Source organism: Nyctibius grandis, chromosome 27 (assembly GCF_013368605.1).
Source record: "Nyctibius grandis isolate bNycGra1 chromosome 27, bNycGra1.pri, whole genome shotgun sequence".
In the NCBI taxonomy this organism is placed as follows: domain Eukaryota; kingdom Metazoa; phylum Chordata; class Aves; order Nyctibiiformes; family Nyctibiidae; genus Nyctibius; species Nyctibius grandis.
Genome location: NC_090684.1, coordinates 6,724,249 through 6,738,690, shown reverse-complemented (window position 1 = coordinate 6,738,690; position 14,442 = coordinate 6,724,249). Strand labels below are relative to the sequence as shown.

The window sequence follows — 14,442 nt, the reverse complement described above, 5'->3', positions numbered from 1 at the left end:
TCTGAGCTGCTTCTTCACGGTATGAAACTATTTTGCGTTTTTCCCCCACTTGATAGATCTTTGCTAGAAGTCACTTGCCCCTTTGTCCCAGCCATACCCCCGCGTTGTTTTGGGTTGTTTTGGTTTTTTTTTTCCCCTTGCTGTGTGCCCACATCTACTGTGGCAGCTCCATGGAAGCCATGGCTTGCACGGATGGTGGGGCTGCAGTCAGCAGCCACACCTGAAGCAGCCCATGCCCTGGGGAGACCAAGCACAGCAGCTCCCTGCGGTGTCACTGCTTTTGACGTAGTTAGAGCTCATCCAAGGGGTGCAGGAGTCCTGTTGTTGGGGTCAGCCCTGGACGTCACCGTTTCCCCTTGTCCCCAGTTGCTGCCAGTGGGGTGAGCTGGAGGCTGAGCCCCACTGGGCTTGCCTGCTCCCCAAAACGGATTGGGCAACCTCCTGCCAAGAGAAAAGAGCCTGGGAGTCTTGTGGGCTGCATGCTGCCATGGGCTGGGGGTGGGCAGCGTTCCTCCTCGCAGTGCCTCCTGCGGGAACCCCCGGGTCACGCCATCCCTCTCACCTTTGTTTCTCAGCGACTTGACAGTGAAGCTCTGGAGTGGGAGGAGGTTACCCGCGGGGTCGAACTAGGAACTGCAAAAAGACTGGAAGACATGACAGGAGGGTGAAGGTCAGGGTACCTCTCCCTTGCTATCAAGACCCTGTCATCTACAGGAGCTCAGCCCAGGGACAGGGATTTGTTTGTGCCTGACCCAATGGGGTGGACGGTGTCCCATCTGGTACTTTGAGCACTGCCAGCTCCTGCGAGGAGGCAGCTCCATGGGGCACCATCAGCTCCACCTTCCCGCCTGCTGAGGTTCCTTGATGGTTTTTCCAGTGACCAGGAAATGTTTTGTCTCTCTTCTCACTCACCCTGCTGCAAACGCCTGCTGGGACTTCTGGGGGTTAGAGCTCCTTGGCCTCTTCTCAGAGATACCCAGTTCCCTCCTGCCACTGTGGGTTCATGTGGCCTCCACCATGATGTGCTGCTTCTGTTCCTGTTGGCTCCAGGGCTGGTTCCTGCAGGAGTCTTTTTCCACTCCACGGCCATGAGGATGTTTGGTTGTCTGCTGGCCAGGACCACAGCATAGAGGGGCTGCTTCTTTGGAGACATTACTTGTGGGACAGCCTTTCTGCTCTGAGGGGTCTGCAGAAGGATTTCGAGGTAGTCCCATCATTCCCCATCTTCTGTCTACCTGTCTCCAGCGACTAGAGGTGTGCACCTCTGAGCTCCATTGCCATGTCCCAGCCGTGGAGGCATGGCAAGCCTGGGAGGATCTCCATTGGGCAGCTTCCAGACAAACCTTCTGCAGTTCACTTGGACATTCTCCAAACCCCAGTTGTAAACTCAGCTGACCCACGGCTCTTGGGCTCTTCCCCGGTGCCCACCTTGCTCTGCAGTGGGGAAGGGAAGGGCTGTTTAGCCCTGCTCTTGACAACTTGCACCTCAGCAGGGTTTTTGTGGTTGGTTCCTGCAGCGCGTTAACCCCCTTGAGATGGAGAAATGAAGCAAGAATGGAGGTTACAGGGCAAAGAAGCCAAGGCTGGATTTGTCACCCCCACCCCTGTGGGCCATCTTGTGTTGCCATCACTGGAGCTGGAAGCTGGAAGCTGTAACTCCTTCCGCCAGGCTCTGCTCTCAGCCTTCTGCCAGAAGGGGGCTAGCTCACGTTTGGCCCGTTGGCCCCCATGGATCTGGGAGCCGGAGATGGCCCAGTGAGGCAAGGAGCAGCTGGAGTTTGGGCCAGGATGGAGCCGGCTCTGATGGGAGCGGGGTAAAGAAGGGGTTGCACACACTGGTCTCGCACAAGTCCCCTGATTCATCCCACGCTTGAAGGGCAATCCTGCAGTGGATGATCTTGCACAATCCAACCTCCATGAAAGGCTGGGGGCTCCGTCCAGGAGTGTGTCCCCAAGGACGCAGCTTCTCCAGGCTCCCTCCTCCCTCTCTCCTGTGCAAGGGGCTGGCAAGGCCCTGGTCTCAGACTGGAGTCTTCCTCCATCCCTCCCATGGCTCCTTGGACCATCCCCTGCTCTGTCCTGACCCGAGCCAGGCAGGGTTTGTTGTGGGATGGCCAAGGACCCCAGGAGTGGGGCTTTTGCCTCACATGCTCTCACTTCCCCTCTGTCACAGAAGAAGCAGCGTTTGAACTCAAATTTAAGGATTTCTCCACGTGATCCCACCAGCACTGAACTGGGATCTCAGAGGCCAGGAGCTCCAGGACCTGCCCCATAAAGCACAGACCATTTTCCCTCTGCTTTGTCCAACCATGGTGACTCGCAGACCAGCCCCAGGTCATTTGCCACCAGCCCTCGTTAAAACTATTCCAGGTGGAACGTTGGAATTGCTCCGCATCCTGAAAAGCAGGAGCATCTCTATTGATTTGATGGGGATTTTTTGCGTGTGTGGGTGTGACCCTGCCCAGGACAGTGACCGGTCCCTTGTCATTTTGGCTGAGCCTTGCACAGCCCGGGACCAGCGGCTGCATCGAGGCGAGGAGCCCTTCTGCTGGTGGAGAAGCGGTGCCAGCACTGGCAGCTCTGGGCTGGAGCGGAGGGGGCAAACAAAAATGCACAAGGCACCTGTGCACAGCATAACGCACAGATGTGGGGGGCTGGAGGAGGCGTTACCCTCCAAGGGTGTCTTGGAGAGGGTTTCCCTGCTCATTCCTCAGCTGGTTTAACCTTTGCTTGGCCGGAGGCTGTCTGTAGCCAGGTGCACCACATGCATCGGTGTCTGCACCAAGATCTGCCAGTGCCTGACCTGAAACCTCTCGCTGCTCCCTGCTGAAGGCGGTGAAGGGACCTGCTCTTGTGGGGCTTGGGGTCACACCTGCCCTGCCTTTCACCACCAGTTTCTTCCTGTGTGCAGGCTGCAAGTGCCTGCTTAATTTCCCAGGGCTGAGTGGCCGATCCTGGATGATGCTGAGCATCCACCTTGCAGCACATCGAGGGGCTTCAAAGCTCTCGCAGCCTGCGGGTGGGAGGGAGCTGGGTACTGCAGCACAGCAGCAAGCGTCCAGAGAGGGGGGGTCTTTAAAACGAGGGGTGACTGTGATCCCATAGCTCTGTGTGTGTGTGTGCGTGTGTGTGTGTCTGTGTACACGTCTTAGTATCCATATGGGTGGCGTTTCCCATGCAGGAGAGCTTTTCTAGGGTGTTGATCTGGTTTAGCTACCTCACGGTGCAAGCTGGGTGCTTTCGTCATTGAGTTTCGTTTTGGGGATGGGGTGGGGGAGTTCGTGTTTTTCGGTTTTTTCTTCTCTTAATTATTGCTATTGTTATGATTTTGACACTTGAATTCATCCTGGGGACACGTGGCCTCACCCCCACCTCGCTGCATGTCTGAGCCACCTCCTGTGTCCCCCTCCCTGCCACCTCCTGTGTCCCCCTCCCTGCCTCCTCCCGGGCAGCGCAGCGGGACCAGCATCCTGCTCTCCCCTGAGCTCCCAGCTCTCACCTTTGCAGTGGGATCCCCCAGCTGAGTTGCAACACTGAGATTTTGCTCCTGTTGCTGGTGGGATGCTTGGACTGAGGCTCGGCGTTGTTGCCGTTAGTTATTGGGTTGATGTGCAGCCTGGAGGTGGTCCCTCTTGTCCCTTCAAAGGATGGAAAGGGACCTCCGAAAGGCTCAGCTCAGGCTGTATTCCTGCCTCTGCTCTCACGGATATTCTCTGTGGGGGCAATGAAGCCCTTCTTGTCTGGGAAACATCCGTGCAAAGCACATCACTGGAATGGGCTGGTCCTAGTCCCTGTTTTCCAGAGCCTTCTGTAATTTGTCGGCAGCCTGGAGCAGCAGGGAACTGGTGCTGTAAAAGCCTCTGTCCAGGCTGGGGGTGGTCTGTGAGAGAAGCTGATGCTCGTGTGTGGTGTTTGATTTTTTTTCACCCCCAAAATGTAGTTGAATCTGATCCTGTCCCAGGCACTGAACAGAAACCAGGGTAACCCTGGAGCCCCTAGATTAGCCCCTACTTGGGGCTGAGGAGCAGACACAGGGCCGTATCCCCACTCCCCTGGCACAGTGGGGTTTGGGAAGGGGCTCGCAGGTCTGAGCCACACTGTCAGTCTGGTGGGGCAGGTTCCCCCAAACACTAAAGCACAAGGTTGCAACATGCAGGTGGTCAAGCAAGGGTGGACTCTGGTCCTTCAGAGCTCAGGCTGGGGCTGTGGGCTTGGACAACCGAAGTGGAGGTGGGGCTGGGGATGACAGTGAGGGCCGTTTGCCTGCCAGAGGAAGCGGGTGAGCTGTTTTTGCACTGTGCTGGGAGCTCTCGGGGCTCAGGACTTGCACTGCTGCGTAGCTTACGTCCCTTCTTGTGGCCTCTGAGCCCCTCTGCCAGCCCCTCCATCACAGGGACAGTTTGGAGCTGCCTTCGCACCACACACCTCGTTTTACTTCGCCCTTGGGTGCCTTGGTTTGTGCCAAGGGTGTGATGATACCTGCAGTCCAGAGAGGTCCCTCCCTTACTCAGATCGCTGGGTGGTGCTTTTGTCCCTGGGGCCCTGGCTCCTGCTCCGTGCGTCTCCTCCCTCCAGCACACGGGGCCAGCTCCAGCCTCTGCTGAGCCAGAGCTGAGCTTTGCACACAAGGGATGGAGATGACCCAGGAGCCCAAAAGCACTGGGCCCTCAAACCACTGTGAGTTCCCCCAGGGAGCCTGGGCACTGCCCCCTCCCCGGCACCCACAGCTCTTCGGCACAAAAGGACAGGCTGGTGCTTCATCTCGCGGTCTGACCAGCTGCGAGGAGCTGGAGCACCAGGGTCCTGTCCTCCCCAGGTACGTTGTCCCTCCCCAGCACCCCCAAGCTTTGGGGGTCTCGGATGCTGCCTCCTGCCTTGGTTCTGCAGAACCAGTGCCTGCTCCCCAGGGTGCTCTCCCAGTGCCCCTGTCCCAGTCCTTCCCCTGTCCCATGCTGGATGGGGTCCAGGTATGATCCCTGCAGAGCACAGGGCTCCCACTTGCTTTTCAGCAAGTTCACCAGAGCTTTGCTCCATCCTGCAGCCTGCACAGCCTCCCTGAGCCCCCTTCACCCTCCTGGGGAGGGAAGGAGACCCTTGGCCCCTCCACGTGCTGCATGGGGCTCCAGCTGTAACTGGGAGGGAGTCCAGCACAGCCCCAACCCCTGTCTCCTGGGCCTCACCCCCAGAAAAGCACAGCCTTCCTCCTGCCCCGGGGCGCTTGTCCCCTCATCCATAACAGCTCTGCCCCTGGTACTTGCGTGCTGCTCCACATCCCCCACGTCCTGGGACCACCCTCGGGCCCAGCCCCGTGGCAGGGCTCGGGCAGCTGCAGCATCGCGTCGCCTGCTCTGTCACCCCTTCCCACTGCACAAGGATCGCAAACAGCAGGTGCCTTTTCTTGCTCGGAGCTGTTTTCTAGAGGCCAACTCTTGTGAAGGCTTTTTTTTTTTTTCTCTGCTGGGTCGTGAAGCCCAGCCCTGCGGTCTGGGTTTGTCAGAGGACAAGGTGTGTACGTAGATTTTATACCTCGATGTGTTCCTGTAAATAGTGTAAGTTATTTCGGTCTCATGATGTACATGTTTTTTCAATGGCTGTGTTTGTTCCTTGCCTTTTTGTCTCCACAAATAAAACAATGGACTGAAACAAAGTGACGGAGTGGAGATGGCTTTGAAGAGGGGAAGAGCACAGCCAGGAACCACCCGTCCCGTCCTGATGCACCTGGGGGGAAAAGGTTGGGTGAAGTGATGCCGCTCCAGCCTTTCTGGCCCTACTGTGTGTTGAGGGAAGGTGACCTGCATCTTTCTGAGTCCTCAGGCAGCTGGGGGGAAACTTAAGGGGCGGAGGTGGAGAAAGCACAGACCCTGGTGAGGAGGAGGGGAGGAAGGGCTCCAACCAGGTGGTCCCAAGCCAGAGTGGCAGCCAACAGCTTCAGAAGTCAGAGCATCACAGAATCGTTTTGGTTGGAAAGGACCTTTAAGATCATCGAGTCCAACCATTAACCCAGCACTGCCAAGGTCACCACTAACCCATGGCCCTCAGCACCACATCTACACGGCTTTTAAATCCCCCCAGGGATGGGGACTCCACCACTGCCCTGGGCAGCCTGTGCCAGTGCTTGACAACCCTTTTGGGGAAGAATTTGTCCCTGATCTCCAATCTAAACCTCCCCTGGGGCAACTTGAGGCTGTTTCCTCTCGCTCTATCGCTTGTTACCTGGGAGAAGAGACCGACCCCCCCCTCGTTACACCCTCCTTTCAGGCAGTTGTAGAGAGCGAGAAGGTCTCCCCTGAGCCTCCTTTTCAGCAACTTCAACCCTGCAGTATCGCATCACCCCCCGGGGGTGTCCCCAGGTCCCCAAGCTGGCAGAGCCCTGGGATGGGGAAAGGTGCTGCGGGGCAGAGGCTCAGGTGATGCGACCTGCCCGGTCACACGCCCCCGGACTCCGGCTCTCCTGGGTCTGGGGTCCTGGGGGACACGGGCTCCTGAGGACACCGGGCACGGGGAGCCGTGGCCTTGGGGACAGCCGGCAGGTGGCAGCCGCGGCTGCGGGACGGCGGTGCCCGGGGCTCGGCAGAGAGGCTGGAGCTGGGGGCAGCAGGGTCCCCCCCTTCCCCGGGCTGCCCAGGCGGGGATGCTGGGGTGGGGGATGCAGGAAGGGGTGTGGTGACCCCTGTGCCAGCGTGTGGTGCCCGCTGGGCGCCCAGAGGTGACCGATGCTGGCACCTGCCTGTGCCCCGCAAGACGCTGGGCAGCCAACGTGCCCCAGACCTGGGTGCTGCAGGGTGGGGAGGGGGGCAGCGAGCCGTACCCCTAACCCCGCAGGGCAGGGCCTCAGCCACAGCAACCTCCACTTTCTCTTTCCCAGCCAGCCAGCACTGGTTAAACTGGTCGGACGGAGCAGCTGAGCAGGGAGCAGCCAGCCACGGGCTGTGCCCGCACGGACCACCCCGGATGCGGTTCCTCCTGGCATGCACCCTGCACCCCGCATGGGGCACCCCAACCCTGCTGCCACCACAGGGCGACAGCTGGGGACCCCCGGCCCTAGGCTCAAAACACACCCTGCAGTGCTGGTCCTGCGCGCAGTGCCCGTCTGGCCGTAACCGTGTCCCTGGAGGGCTGGCGGTGCCTGGAGCTGTGCCAGTCCCCAGCACCGCGTCCCGTGTCACCCTCAGCCTGTGTCATGGCTTATAGCGGTGTGAGCCTCTACCCACAGCCACACCATGGTGCTGCCAGGGCAAACAGGATCTCTGGGGCAACAATTGTGGGGGTATCATAGGTCCAATTACTCCTAGCAGGGCAGGTGACACCAGTAGCATCCCTCTCCCTGGTGTCCCAGCCACTCACTGCACCACAGACATGTTTTCTTGCTGGACCTCGTGTCACCAACCCACTCCAAACTCACGACCACCTCTTTCTCGCTCCAGCAAGACACCAAGCCTGGGCTGGCAGCACCCTGTGCCATGCTCCCCACATCCCTGAAGGTGCCCTGGGAGCTTGGACGAGCAGCAAGGGGTCAGCAGGGACACATCCCTGGGAGCCACAAGTTCTGGTGATGAGATTGTGGCAGCCCTTTGCCACTCATCCCCAGGCTCAAGGAGGAGACACCCTGAGCCCATCAGTTCTGCGGCTTCTCTTTAGCAGTGGAGGGTCCCATGGGCACCATCCAGAAGCTTGCTGCTGCCCTGTGGCTCTGGGGAGCACATGGGGACACCTCAGGAGAGGCTTATGCTCTACCATGCTCCTAGCACCATGTCTCAGCATCTCCATGGAGTGTCTCCCACTGTGATCTTCTCCCCACAGCCCGTTTTAGGGCCTGGGTTGCAGCACATCAGTTGGACAGATGGGCAAGAAGGCCATTTCTCCAGGTCAGTAAAGCCAGAGGGTGCCTGCAAGGTGTTGGGGAGGATTGCTGAGGTCCGCTGGCTTCCTGGCTCCCAAACACAAGGGGAAGGAGGGGAGCAGGCTGGGGCCCAGGAGGACCCAGAGGGCTCCCAGCACATCAGACACACGTAAGGGGCTGGGGGCTGTCACCCACTGAGGGCACCTCTCCCATCGGTGTCATAGCCCAGGTGCATGGACGGGCCGCGGCACTTCCCTGGGATCTGCTGTGGGTGCTCAGAGAGGGGAGACCTGGGAAAGGAGATGCTCGATGTGGTCCATGCCAGAGAGCCCCATCAGGCATCTGATCAGATCCCCCGGGGTGGTGGAGAGCTGTGGGTGGGCTGGGCAGGGCTTGGGCAGGAGACTCCTAAATGCTACATGCCCTCCCCATCATCCTCGGCCTGTGGCCCAGGGCACGGCGGAGCACTGTCATGTCCCACTCTGCTCCAGAAACATTCAGCATTTCAGCAGTGGGTGGAAAAATCTTCCCCAGGGGCAGGTTTCTCACCACAAGCACTGGAAGCCCAGCCAGGTGGACAGGTCCCCCGGCATGGTGGAGCTCTGGGCTCAGCTCCCAGCTGAACACAGGCTCAAGGCTCGTGTCTGCCCAGCACCAGTGTTTTCCCCTGTGGTCTTGCCTTGCCCCATGGCAGCAATGGCAGGGGCTGCTCCCGGGCATGGGGACGTCCCTGTGGGATGCCGTGCCCAGGGAACAAAAGGGCCCGGCAGCACCCAGCACTCGTGACTGTGCCGCGGAGGAATGAAGCTGGGGCAGGTGATCAGCTAGCGTGACTCGGTGCCTCCTGGCTGGCACGCCGGCCCTGCCTGCCCCGGGGCCACGGCACGGCATGGCAGCAGGGTGACGTTACAAGGGGGACGGGGCACACAGCCACCCTGCCCTTGCTGGCCCATGGGCCGAGGTGGAGCATCCATGTTTGGCGACAGTCTGTCACCACGTTGTCACATGAGACGTTTTGCTGCCAGGCACCCGTTTGAAGAGACAAGGACCTAGAGGTGGCTGTGTGATGCCAGGGTCTGCCCTGCTCACACGGTGCCCTGGGTTTGCATGTGTGGCTGGCTCGGAAAAGTACCAGCACTGGGCAAATGTGTGACAAGTTGTTGGCTTGGACTGGCCTGGGCTCCTCTGCCAGCACAGGGCTAAAACCAGCATGGACACATCCAGGGTCCCAAGAACTCCTGCCCCAGAGCCAGAGGGGCAAGAGCCATCAGAAGGTAATTCCCCCAGTGCACCCCACAACCCTGCCTTGCCCTTGGCACGTGTGAGTGTACGTGTGTGTCCTTGCCAGGCCCTTGCGAAATGGCTAGGAACGGGCTGTCACAGCTCTGCAGCCTGTCCCAGACCTCCCCCCACCCCAGGCAAAAATCAACCCATCCTAACAGAGCGAGCAGCAGTACTGCCTGGGCTCTGCTCCGTCCCAGTGCAGTCCACCCGTCCCGCTCACAGCATCTGCCTGGCTTGGCCGCTGGGTCCTGCCTCTCCCTTGTGGGGAGAGCTGGGCCTGTGCCCGAGCGGGGAGCGACCGAGCTGTCCTCCCACCCAAGGCCCCCGTGCAAGCACCCGCTCAGTATGGGGCCGTGCTGGGGCAAGGGGATGTTGATGCCACACGGGTGGGTGGGCACCCAGGGCAGCGTTCCCGTCCCCTTAGCCGTGGGCAGAGCCCCAGGGAGGGATGCGCAGCCCCCGGGGCCCGCTCCGGCCATGCTGGGTGTGTTTGCTTGGCAGCGGGAGCCGAGTGAACCTGCTGCTGTGAGCAAACAAACACGAGCCAGGCAAACGGCAGCGAAGAAAACACCCCGCGAAGCCGGTGTGGGTGAAACTCTGGGCACCGGCAGGGCAAGGGCTCTGGCAATGATTAAACTGGCCAACCCAGATTTCCCGGCAAGGCAGCGCTGGGCTGGGACGCAGTGGTTCATATTATGCAAATCACCTGGATCTGGGAGCATGAACGTTTTGGGGCTGGAATTCCCCTCAGGCCGCCAGATCGCATTACCCGCCCCGTGCTATAAAAGAGGAGGCGAAGGCAGGGCTTGCCCATCGGCACCAGCCTCCCCGGGCCCATGAGCAGTGGCTAGCAGCCGGGCAGGGCACGCTCCGTCTCCACTCCCCGCTCTCTGGATTAGCTGCCGCTCTCGGGATTGCTGTCGCAGAAGGTACCAAAGCTCTTTCGCCCGGGGCCTGTTGAGGTCCCCCCCAGCCCAGGACCGCTGCTTTGCTCCCCTCCCCGTGCATCTTCTCTCTTGCCGGGGGATGCGCTTGGTCTTTGCTCGCTGCGCGCCTGTTCTCCCACTGCATCTGCCAGCCCTTTTGGGGGTCTGGTGGTCTGGAAGGGCCCCCCCTCCGGCCCCCAAGTTTTGTCAAGCAAACAGCAAGATTTGGCTCTTCCACAAGGGCCAGGCAGGGGCTTGGTCCCCTCCTGGCTGCAGTTACTGGGATGTGCTTCTTGCGACGGGTTGAGAGGACTGGAGCCGCCGGCACCGGGGTCCCTGCAGCGGGGCCGCAGGCTGTGCCAGCCCCAAGCACCACTGCGCTGTGGGGCTGGAGAGTGCCCTGCAACGCCCGTCCCCACGGAGGGGCTGCGCAACACCATTCCCTGCGAGCCACCCGCTTGCTGTCCCCTTGCGCTGGCTGCCAGTGGGGCTGGCGAGGCCAGGCTGCCGGGGACCGGGCTCTTCTGCAAGCACGGTGGTGGTGACGCCGTGTCCCCAGTTTGCTCCGGCTCAGCCTCCCTCACTCGTGGCCCCAGGGCGGGGGTGAGTCAGGCCCCAGCCCCGTCTGGCGGGTGCTGGGCGGATGTTTCTGCAGAAGTGACCTGAGAGGTGACGATGGGTGGAGGGAGGGAGAGACCGGCCTCACCCAGCCCGGTCCCAGGGGTCCCCCCTGCCTCCACGAGGCCAGGACTCACTGTCGTCTCTCGGCACAGAGCTTGATGGCGGGATCTTGCGAGATCAGCAACATCTTCTCTAACTACATCAGCGCCATGTACCAGCCGGACGAGGTGCAGCCAACCTTGGACATGGTGGGACACCTTGGTGATGACAGCACCCTGGGGCTGAGCCTCCCCTCCAGCCAGCCCCTGTCACAGGGCACAGGTAGGACCCGGGGAGCGGTGGTGGCTGCGCAGGGGAGCAGTGGTGGCTGCGCAGGGGAGCCAGCACGCAAGGCAGCAGCAAGGCAGGGTGGCTGGCTTGGAAGAGCATTGCAAGGTCCTTGTCCCCCTGGGGCAGGTCAACAGCTTCCACCGTGCCTCAGTTTCCCCAGAGGTGTGTTGGCTAAAAGGTTGCTGTGGGAGACCCTGGGTGGCACAAGGCTGCTCGGAGCACATCAGGTGCATATGGGGGCTGAGGGAACCATTGCCCTCCTCCCCCAGCACATCCCAGGGACGGGCTGCCAGGGCTCACCAGGAGAGCAGTTTGGAAGTACGGTCCTGGTGATGTGGGGTCCCACTCCGCCAGTGGGACCATCATGGGATGGCCCTGGGGGAGGCGCAGGGAACACACCAGCAGACCAGGGCGGATCCCAGCACCGGTGGGATAAATGGCACCGAACAGACAGTGCGGGGAGAGTCAGGTCGTTGCTGTCTCCCGGGACAGGAGCAGGGCAGAGCGAGGTGACCAGGGAGCAGGTGCTAAGTGCCTGTTAGTCCCATAACCCTCCAAGCACAAGGCCCGCTGTGCGCCATGTGATCGCCACAGGACCGGCCCCGGTGCCCAGCGGCAGCCAGGAGCCTGTGTGTGGCACATGACGCTGGCACGGCCGCCCTGCCCCTGAGCCCCACTCCCTGTCCTGCCCCTGAGCCCCCCCCTCTCCATCCCTTGCAGACAAGCCGGAGTGGTTTGGTGAGCTCCCGTACTTCTGGACCAAGGTGCAGGTGCTGGAGTGGATCAGCTACCACGTGGAGAAGAACAAGTACGACGCCAGCTCCATCGACTTCTCCTGCTGCAACATGGACGGGCACGCGCTCTGCCACTGCACCAGGGACCAGATGCGCCTCATCTTTGGGCCCCTAGGGGACGAGCTCTACGACCGCCTGCACGAGATCAGTGAGTGTCTCAATGTCCCCTTCGTCCCCAGGCCTGGCAGCTCAAACCATGAGGCTGAGACACCCTCCACCAGCCCAGGAGCCCCTGCTTCCCGGTCACTGCGGAGCGCTGCCTGGGGGAGGTTGCCCTGGGGAGGGGGGACATGGGGGTACAGAGCAGAGTCCAGGCAGAGCTGGGCTCAGCTCCCAGTACGCACCATTCCCCTCCGTACCGAATAGGCATTGCTAATCCCAGTGCCCCCACCCACACAGCCTCCGACGAGCTGAACTGGATCATTGACTTGCTGGAAAAGGAGGATGCGTCTTCCCAAGAGACCTTCCTGAACTCCAGCCACCTGGGTAAGAGAGGGGCTTCAGCCAAGCCTTTTCGCCAGGGACACCGTGATGATGTGGGCAGGACTAACCCCTTCTTCCTTCTCTGCCCCTTCCAGAGCTGGGAAATCCCTGTGCCAAGGACTCCCTGGAGGACATGAAGCCCACAAACCCTTTCCTCTCCACAGATTTTACCTGCTTACCTGGCGCCATGTCCCCAGGCAGCTCCGATATCTCAGGTCAGTGTTTTGCCCAGCAAAAATCTCCCTTCGCTTGCGTTGGTCTGGGAGATCAGTGGGGAACTGCCCCACTGCCCAGGGTGGGTGTGGGTCTTGCACCAGGCTGCATGTGGGGGCCTGGGGTGAGGTAGGGGGAGAAGCCAGGAGGAACCTTCTCCAGGTGCCAGCAGCTGATGGTCTGAGCCCTGTCCCTTTGCCTCTCAGGGCCCGTGATGTCCCACAGCCCCAACTCCCAGGACTCCGGTGGAAGTGACCTCGATCTTGACCCCACGGAAGCAAAGCTCTTCCCTGACGGTGAGTTGTTTGCTGGGAGAGGAGGGCTGGCTCCTGGGCGCTTCCAGAAGCTGCAGAGCACATCCCATCTGGCCAGGATTTAGGGACAACGCCTGAATATCCATCCTCACACTGGGAAGGAGGGAGGGGGCTGGTTTTCTGTGCGCCCTGGATCTGTTTCTGTCCATTGAGCACAGTGTTGGTGCAGGCTCTGGGGCAGAGCTGGGATAGCCACGGCAGCAGTGAGCTTGGTGGGAAGGGGTAGGTGGGGGCAGCTGGGGGAAGGCTGCAGCCAAAGATCCTGGGCGCTGAAAGCTGTGTTCAGTATTGATCCCAGCTGGCAATAGTACTGGGAATACTGGGGATGCAAGGAAGCAGCAAGATTTTGGGGAACGAACAGCATGGTGGCATGGATGAGAGTGGGATGAGGCTGGAGGGAACGGGGAGACCTTGATCTCAGGGGGATGGTTCCCTGGTACCTGGGTTTGAAAAGAGGGTGCAGCCCTTGATCTCTCCCACCCCCAGCCAGCTCTCCCCTGTGCTTCTGCTCCTGAGAAGGACATCTCTGTGTCCAGGGAGCTGCAATCCAGCAGGCTCTGCACAGCGTAACGTGTCCCCTTGTCTGTGTGCACAGATGGCTTTGCAGGGAGCAAGAAAGAGGACAGCAAACACGGCAAGCGGAAACGGGGACGGCCCCGAAAACTCAGCAAGGAGAGCAGAGACTGCTTGGAGAGCCGGAAGAGCAAGCACTGTAAGTGGACCCTCCAGCCTGGGAGCTTGGGCTGCCTCTCCCAGCTTGGCTCCATGACGGGGAGAGGGGAGGAAGGGCCGTGTCTGCTGGACATGCCCCTTGGCAGGGGGGCGGTTAGGGAGATCCAAAGTGCAGGGACCTGCAGGATCTTCCCTCCTCTACAGCTTGCTCTCCTCTTCCAGCCCCAAGAGGTACCCACCTGTGGGAGTTCATCCGGGACATCCTGATCCACCCCGAGCTGAACGAGGGGCTGATGAAGTGGGAGGACCGACGGGAGGGCGTCTTCAAGTTTCTGCGCTCAGAAGCGGTGGCTCAGCTCTGGGGCCAGAAGAAGAAAAACAGCAGCATGACCTACGAGAAGCTGAGCAGAGCCATGCGGTGAGTACCCTTCCCTGTCCCCAGGGGAGACCTCCCCTACAGGGCTGGGTCAGACCCACCAAGGCTCAGCCTTGATCCCCCCACAGCAGCTCCCCAGCACGTGGGGCTGCATCCAGAGCCCTGATTCCAGCTCCATCTCCTCCAGATATTACTACAAACGAGAGATTCTGGAGAGAGTCGATGGGCGACGGCTGGTGTACAAGTTTGGGAAGAACTCCAGCGGCTGGAAGGAGGAGGAGGTGCTCAACAGGAACAAGGAGCTGTAGAAGTCCTGGACGAGCCAGGGTCTGACAAGCCCCTTGGGGCCAGCCCCAAGCTGGGCTCCTTGGCAGGAAACTTTGCCTGCGGCTGTATCTGGACCTGCTGCCCCGTGCAGCGTGTGAAACTCCGACCCTCACATAGGCAGGCTCGTGCGTGCTGGTGACTGCTGGCACTGAGGTGTTTAAAGCTAATATTTTGGCTCTGGTAGGTTATTGTAAACCGTTATTTCCCTCGCTGGATTTATACCTCCAACTGGAGTCATGGTGACTTTGGCTGTTTCAAAGCC

At 60.6% G+C, this 14,442-nt stretch overlaps 2 protein-coding genes across 2 annotated transcripts in view; both read left to right on the top strand.

The window, feature by feature from the left end:
• The window catches only part of KIF21B (kinesin family member 21B), a 42,955-nt gene extending 42,325 nt beyond the window's left edge, over window positions 1-630 (top strand). The window contains exon 35 of the mRNA XM_068419541.1: window positions 576-630. Within this exon, the coding sequence (XP_068275642.1) occupies window positions 576-630 (55 nt within the window). The remainder of the gene's footprint in view (window positions 1-575) is intronic.
• A 10,199-nt stretch (window positions 631-10,829) lies between these two features.
• Window positions 10,830-14,161, top strand: ELF3 (E74 like ETS transcription factor 3). The gene is made up of 8 exons (XM_068419436.1): window positions 10,830-10,992; window positions 11,722-11,943; window positions 12,162-12,281; window positions 12,374-12,493; window positions 12,698-12,787; window positions 13,401-13,517; window positions 13,700-13,895; window positions 14,041-14,161. Exons 1-8 carry the CDS (start codon window positions 10,830-10,832, stop codon window positions 14,159-14,161), a joined length of 1,149 nt encoding a protein of 382 aa, XP_068275537.1.
• Window positions 14,162-14,442: the final 281 nt, after the last annotated feature.